Source organism: Eimeria mitis, genomic scaffold (assembly GCF_000499745.2).
Source record: "Eimeria mitis Houghton genomic scaffold, Emh_scaff86, whole genome shotgun sequence".
In the NCBI taxonomy this organism is placed as follows: Eukaryota; Apicomplexa; class Conoidasida; order Eucoccidiorida; family Eimeriidae; genus Eimeria; species Eimeria mitis.
In genome coordinates this window covers 1-7,423 of record NW_013576333.1, presented here as the reverse complement: position 1 = coordinate 7,423, position 7,423 = coordinate 1, and the positions used below count along the sequence as shown (strand labels likewise).

At 52.4% G+C, this 7,423-nt stretch overlaps 2 protein-coding genes across 2 annotated transcripts; both read right to left on the bottom strand.

Moving 5' to 3' along the window:
- Window positions 1-722: 722 nt before the first annotated feature.
- On the bottom strand, window positions 723-4,602 carry EMH_0070800 (uncharacterized protein; the record flags this gene model as incomplete). Its single annotated transcript, XM_013502219.1, has 2 exons — window positions 723-776; window positions 967-4,602. 2 exons carry the CDS (start codon window positions 4,600-4,602, stop codon window positions 723-725), a joined length of 3,690 nt encoding a protein of 1,229 aa, XP_013357673.1.
- A 1,365-nt stretch (window positions 4,603-5,967) lies between these two features.
- On the bottom strand, window positions 5,968-7,293 carry EMH_0070680 (uncharacterized protein; the record flags this gene model as incomplete). Its single annotated transcript, XM_013502218.1, has 1 exon — window positions 5,968-7,293. The coding sequence occupies one exon, from the start codon at window positions 7,291-7,293 to the stop codon at window positions 5,968-5,970; it is 1,326 nt and encodes a 441-aa protein (XP_013357672.1).
- Between the last annotated feature and the right edge of the window lie 130 nt (window positions 7,294-7,423).

The following is a 7,423-nucleotide window of genomic DNA, read 5'->3' as shown; positions in this document are numbered from 1 at the left end:
CTGTCATATACGCTATAACAATGCTAATACTAAGTAACAAAGGCGGTTGTATACTAGTAGTGCTTAAGTAGAAACTGTAGTTTGAAATAATAGTAAACAAATGCTGCCGAAATATATAATAAATAATAAAAGTAATACTGATGCTTTACAGAGACTGTACCATGCAATAATAGTGAGGCTGTGTAACAACCAGGGTGGCTCTGTCTATGTCAGGGTCACTTGCTTATCTTGCTGGTAGTATCTGTGGTGATAGAGTTGTATGTTCTGTCTCCTCACTAGAAACAGAAAAAGCAGGTCTTAACCCAAGACGAGAGACGCCCCTGACATCTCTCAGCGGCTTAAGGACTTCCTATTCAAACACGCTGCAGCGGGGTAAAGGGAGCTGCATACAGCTGGATGGAGATGCTGCAGCAGGGTGTAGCTGCTGCAACAGGGTGTAGCTGCTGCAGCAGGGTGTAGCTGCTGCAGCAGGGTGTAGCTGCTGCAGTTGGTTGGGGCTTCGCTGTAACAAATGCGATAACAGTACCGTCTTGTGAAAGGAGTACAAGACGGCGCACGGGGTGTATAGGCACATGGCGGCTGTGTATCTCTAGCGTGAGGGAGAGACAAAGAATGTCTTAAACATATATGCAGCACTTTATACAAGAAAGAGGAGAAGGAATCGCGTACAGAAATAAGGAAAAAACAAATGAAAAACAAATGACAGCCAAGCTATTAGAGCCTCACACAGAGAAGTCCGCAGAGTGGGCGCTGTAGTACAAAGACACCTGCAGCTCCTGCAACACCAAACACACAAGCAAACATACACACACGCACTACGCATCCATATGCATACATGCATCCATCCATTTGTATCCATGCATGCATGCATGCATGCACAGGGACAGCAGCAGCATCAGCTTCAGCAGCAGCAGCAGAGGCAGCAGCAGCAGCAGCAGCAGAAGCAACATAAGTACTAACACGCACCGACGCGGAGGCGCTGGCGGTGAGGGAGGCGAGGCTGCACTGCAGCGCAGAGATGCTCAAGGCCTGTCCGTCTGCATGCAGCCCCAAACCAGCTTTATAGGTTCCTGTTGGTTCTGTTGCAGCTGCGTGCAGCCCCAAACCTTCTCTATAGGTTGTTGGTTCTGTTGCAGCTGCATGCAGCCCCAAAAGTCCTTTGTAGGCTGTTCCTGGTTCCGGTGCTGCTGCATGCAGATGCAAGCCTCCTGGATATGTTGTTGATGGTTCCGCTGCAGCTGCTGCAGCTGCATGCAGCCCCAAACTTCCTCGATAGACTGCGGCTGCAGCTGCTGCAGTTGCTGCAGCTGCTGCAGCTGCTGCATCTTTGGGCTTGGATGTGTAGGAGATGCAGTCGCCCCAGCCCCCCCGTCTACTCCCGTTGCTGGCATCTGTGTAAGCAGCAGCAGATGTTTTGGGGTTTGTCTGAGGAGGGCTGTTGCATGCAAGTGTTGCTGTGCTGTTGTTTGCTGGAGTGTATTCTTCATTTTTATTTTTTCTATCTGCTTTGCGGCTGCTGCTGTGGGGGTTGTCTTCTGGCTGTCTATACACCCGGCGGCTTCTCCTTTTTTCTTTGTTTTTTTCGGCTGTCTCTGGGGCCCACAGAGCAGTGTGAGCGTCAAGGGAGAGGGAGAGATCTGTAAGGCTGAAGATACTATCTTTATCTCTGATGCCTCGTAGCCTTGAGTTCCTTCGTGTCCTCTGCCTTCTTCTCCAGCTTTTGCTGCTGCTGATGCTGCTGCTGCTGTTGTTGCTGCTGCTGCGCCGCTGGGTGTTTCCTCCGTTGAAAGCTAGGTCGTGTTTAAACCCCATGGGATTCACCGCGCCGCTGCTGCTGCTGCTTGAGCTGTCTATACACCTCATCAAGGGGTAACGCTTAAGAGCCGTCTGATTTTCCTTGCTGCTGCTGTTCAGCTGCTCGCCTTCATCGCTAGGGAATGTTGACGCCTGCTGATACATTGCCCGACCCAACAGCAGGGGCAGCGGCTGCAGGAGCTGCTGCTGCTGCAGTTGCTGTTGCCGCAGTTGCTGCTGTTGCAGTTGCTGTTGCTGCAGTTGCTGCTGGTGCAGTTGCTGCTCCTTGTGCTGCTCGGCTTCTCTTGGTGTTTTGGCTTTGTTTTTCTTCTTGGGGGGTTTCCACTTGGTATATTTTTCCCTGAGGAGAAGAGCCAAAGGCATGCCTTTGGGGGCCCCTGACTGCATGCATAACTCTCCGTTGTTCTTGCTGTTGCTTCTGCTGCTCTCGCTGCTGCTGCTGCTGCTGGGAGGTGATGGTACAGTGCGGGATGCAGAAAGTTCTTGTCCTTGAGACAGGCGGTCCATTGGTCTTCCTGCTACAGGAACTGCACATACACCTCGTGCTGCATCTCCTACAGAGTGCCACAGCCGGCTGTAGCTTCTCCGCCTGGGGTGTACGTCCAGCTCAGCTAATTCGTCATCTCCACCTTGCTGCAGCAGCAGCAGCTCTCGACTTGAAACAGCTTCCCGCTGCCGCACGGGTATTCCCTGCGACCGCCACAGCGGCCCGGAAGCCTCATGCGGGTCTGCTGCAGCTGCTGCTGTTGATGTTGTTGCTGCTGCTGGGGCTGTTGCGGCAGCTGCCCCTCTTGCTGCTGCTGTTGCTGCTGCTGGGCTTTTACCTACGGGCAGCGGAACTGAAACATCCAGGCGACGGAAGCGCGAAGAAACCCCTCCATAGCTACTGGTCTCAGGGGGACTGACTGATTCCGCAATAGCAGCAGCAGCTGCAGCAGCAGGAACAGCTGCAGCAGCAGGAACAGCTGCAGCAACAGGGACAGCTGCTGCAGCAGGAACAGCTGCAGCAGCAGGAACAGCTGCGGCAGCAGCAGAAACAGAAACGACATCCGGGTCACTGATGGTGGTATTAGAGAGACTACTGACGTTTATTTCGGCTGATGAAGGCCCATAGCCTTCAAAGAGGTCGAAAGACACCTGAACACCACAGTCTTTGGTGGGCTTCCTTGAAGCACTGCCGCTGCTGTTGCTCTTGCTGCTGCTGCTCTTGCTGCTACTGCTCTTGCTGCTGCTGCGCTTGCTGCTGCTGCGCTTGCTGCTGCTGCTCTTGCTGCTGCTGCGCTTGCTGCTGCTGGTTTTGCTGCGGAGAGGTCGAGGAGTGCTGTAGCTGCTGCTGTGGCCGGCCCTGCAGAATACATCGCTGGTCTTCGATTCCGCATCACTGGATGTAGCTGCCGCTGCTGTTGCTGCTGCTGCTGCTGCTGTTGTTGCTGCTGTTGATGCTTCCGCTGCTGGTGCTGGTTGGCGCAGTGGCTGCACTCTCTCCTCCACCTTCTTCATTTCTTGCGTTTGCTCGGGCTGCGGTGTATATACACTCGAACGGCTTTCACTGCCTGAGGAGTCTCTTCTGAGGCACCACCGCATTTGCTGCGATGTCCAGTGCTGCAGTGAGAATTCCCCGTTGCTGGCGTTGCTGTACCTGCTGCTGCTGTTGATGCTGTTGCTGTTGCTGCTGCTGTTGCCGTTGCTGTTGCTGCTGCTGTTGTTTCCGGCTTCGTGCATGCCTGAGGTGTAGGAACCTCCTTTTGTTAATTGGTCGCCGGTGTCGCTGCTTCTGCTGTTGCTTCTGCTGCTGCTGCTGCTGCTGCTGCTGCTTTCCCCCCAGAGTCGTCGTCTCTCAGGAGGGTACCTTGTGCCTCTAAGAAAGCTGTATGGGTGCTGCTGTTGAAGCTGTTGCTGCAGCAGTTGCTGTTCCGGGGCTTCTTTGTCGCTATTGCTGGCACGTTTACTGGCCCTGATCCGCTCCAGCAGAGCTGCTGCCGCTGTTGCTGCTGCTGCTCCTGCTGTTACTGTGCCTAACGTGGGAGCCTGCTCCTGCAGCAAAGCACTTGCAGCAGCAGCAGCAGCAAACCGCTGCTCCAAAGCCTGCAGCTGTTGTGTCTCATGAGCCTTTTGCGCCGCCATGGAATTTCGCTTCTCTTGCAGCTTCGCCCGCCTCTGTTGCCGCTGGCGCTGCAGCTGCTGCTGCAGGTGCTGCTGTAGCAGCAACTGCTGCTGCTGCTGCTGCTGCTGCTGCTGCAATGGGCTGCACAGGAGCTGTTGCAGGTCTCCAAGAATCCCAGGAGTCGGTCTTGCATTTGCAAAAACAGAAAATGAGTAACCAGCAGCAGCAACAGCAGCAGCAGCATCGGAAGATGTTTGATTTATCTCTCCATTTGTCTGCTCAATGCTGCGGTGAATAAATGTACTTCGGGCCAAAACTTTTCTGGTCGTCCCTCTAAGAAATATGCGGCGCCTTGGAAGCCGCGACCGGCTGCTCCTTGTGCGCTGCTGCTGTTGTTTTTGTTCTTGTTGTTGGTGTTTTTGCTGTTGCTGTTGCTGCTGCTGTTGCTGCTGCTTCTCTTGTTGCTGCAGCTGTTTTTGCTGCTGGTCTTGCTGTTGCTGCTGCTTCTGCTGTTGTTGCCGTTGTTGTTGTTTTTGCTGTGGTTGTCGGTGGTGCTGCTGTTGTGGCTGCTGCCTGGGGCCCTTCGCGCTGTCAAGATGCAGAGACGAGTAGGAAGTGTTTCCGTGCCATCCGGTGGGGTTTCTGTGAACCCCTAGAGTTTCGGCGTTTGTTTCGAGGGTCATTTTAACTATGTTTGGGGCATTTTACGTTACTCTTTAGACGCCACCGACAGCCGACTGCGTTATTTCTACAGTGTATGCACGACTCAGGGGAAAATGCACAGAGCGGGGAGGAAAAGTCGCTTAGTCTCCTACTCTGCTGTCGGCTGCATCATCTAAGTTCCTCTTTTCTTGTATTTCAAGTGGGTTTCTGTTTGCTTCTCTTCTCATCAACGCATAATACATGTTTCCCCCTGATGGGCGGGAGAAGGTGTACGACTCACAACTCTGAGGTATACTGAGGTTCAAATGACAAAAAAATCGAATTTAAATGTGTTGTATTGGTATTTTCGCGGATTATTTACAGAAAAGAAGCAAGAAGAACAACAAATGCCGGGGTGGTGATGAGGGTGGGGTTGTTGAAACAGAGTGGCGAGTCAAAGAATATAGAGACAATAAATAACAGAAATGGTGTTTTTATAAATACTATCAATAAATAAATGAAATGATTCCCGCCTTTAAACAATTTCAGTCAATGATGTCTAAACTTATTCACAAAGTCCATCCCAGTGCCTGTTCAGCATCTCACGAGCGGAGAGGATACAATGAATGCAGCGAAATTTTGCCTGCCACTTTTGTGTTTTATGTTTTTTATTATTATTATAGTCCTTGAACCGTCGGGGTTTCTAAAGTAAACCCTAAACCCTAAACCCTAAACCATACTCTCATTACAAACTTCTTGGATGAGAGTCTTTAGGAAGCGAGAGCCCACGGAGCAGCTGCGATGTCTGCCTAAACACTAAACCCCAAACTATAGACTCTACACTCCCTTTATGTTAGCTTTCACAACTCTGCAGGGTTTAATCACTGGTTTCTAGTTATCTTATGAGCCTAGGGGGTAGGGTTTACAGGGGTAATGGCAAAACAGTAAAGGCATCAGAGGGCAGAGCGTCGCTGCAGAGGCACCAACAACTCGTAACCAACAACTCGTATCCCCTTCATTTTTGTTCTAAAGAAGAAAGCCCAAGTAAAAGTTTGTGAAAAAAAGCAAAGGGTGGCGGCCTTAGTCCACCGCCATAACCGACAAGCTCACAGCTAACTAGCCAGCTAGCTTTTTTTCTAGGTTTCTGTCTAGCGTGATCTGCCTACAGATAGCACAGGAACATTAACTTGGCCTGAGTAGTTGCCTCCAAGTAAATGCAAGTGCTCTATAAGCGTAGACTGAAAAGGGGGTGAGTGCTGTTCCCGCCTACCCTGCCCTGTAAGCAGTGACCCGCTTTTCATATTCTATTTTATTTTGTCTTTATCTCTTGATGTAGTTTCAAGATGAATTCAATTACATTTTAGGTTCTGTCTCGCTGCACCTTGTCTTGTACGCTTTACTGCTGCTCACCACAACGCTTTCGCATCAGCTGCCGAATGACCATCCTCCTCTCCCTTAGCCCCTGGGCTTGCACCTGGGTCTGTCGTGCCTGGGGGGCCCCTGTTCCCTTTTGCATCGGGGGCCCCTGCTGCTCGACCAGCTGCTGCTGGGTCCCCTGCGTGGTCTGCCGCAGAGGCTGTCGCCGCTGGAGGCCCTTCTCCTGCAGAATGCTGCTGGGTGCCAGTACCTCGGGTAGCCAAGGGGGTTCCCTCAAGCCCCGTTGCATTCTGCTTCTTTGCCTTTTCCTGGTTGGACGCCTCTGCGGAGGAGAGGCCTCTTGAATGAAGGGGCCCCGCATAGGGGCCCCCAGGCATCTGCTGTTGCACTGCAGCATAAGGCGAATGCCAAGACACCGGCGGCGGTACGAACCCCGCCGCTGTGTTGCTGCAGCCAGGGGGCCCCCACCAGCCGTAGGGGGCCCCTTCAGGTGCGTTCGACCGAACCCCTGGTGTCCCCTCAGCGGCGCCTTTGTGAGCGGATGGGGGCGGAGAAGAAGCATCAGGGGCCCCTGCTGCTGCTGCAGGGGGCCCTGACGGCCAGCAAAAGGGCACAACCCACGGCGTGACTGCAAAGGTGGCCCCTATGTATGGAGAAAAGCAAGGAGGAGGGGCCCCCGCCTGGTCGTTGCCCCCCGGGGAGTATACAGGGTACGAAGGGGTAGTTGCGAAGGCGGGGAGATAAGGCAGTCCCGGAGCAGGGGCCCCTAGGGCGTTAGTACCCTCCTGTTGAGAAGCAGCAGTTAGCTGGAACCCTGCATGCATGCATGGGGTGTTTTGAGCTTGCAGGATCTGCTGCACTGGGTGAAGCGGCCGCAGATTACTTTGTGCTTGGTTTGTTGTAAGTGTATGTATCTGCCCTGTGCCTATCTCTGCTGCTGCTGTTGCCGCTGCTGTTGCAGCTTCTGCTGCTACTGCTGCTGCAGTTTCAGCTATAGCGTTGGCCCCCCCATCTTCTTGCTGTGTAGACTGCTGTATTTGAAGGGGTACCGAGGCGTTTGCATGCAGGAACCTGCAGCTTCCATCGCGCATGATCTTAATGGGCCTTTTTCTTAAGAATTCAGGCATCGTGGCTCTAACAAGAGAAGATACTGTAGGCAGCTGGTAGTGCTTGCTGTATGTGTTTCCCATCTTATAGCGGCGGGGTCGGGTGTATAGACTGCGGTAAGAAGGGCCCGCAATCCCCAAACGACTACCGCCTGACAAAGAAAAATAACGAGGAGACACCAGGGGAGGGGCAGGAGACAGACGAGGCTCATAGGGCACCTTAGCCCATCGACGGTCGCCATACAACATACCCCAACGATGGTCAAGGCCCTCTGTACACATACACACACACATGCGTACACACAACAATTCGTATATATATATATATATATATATATATATATATATATATATATATATATATATATATATATATATA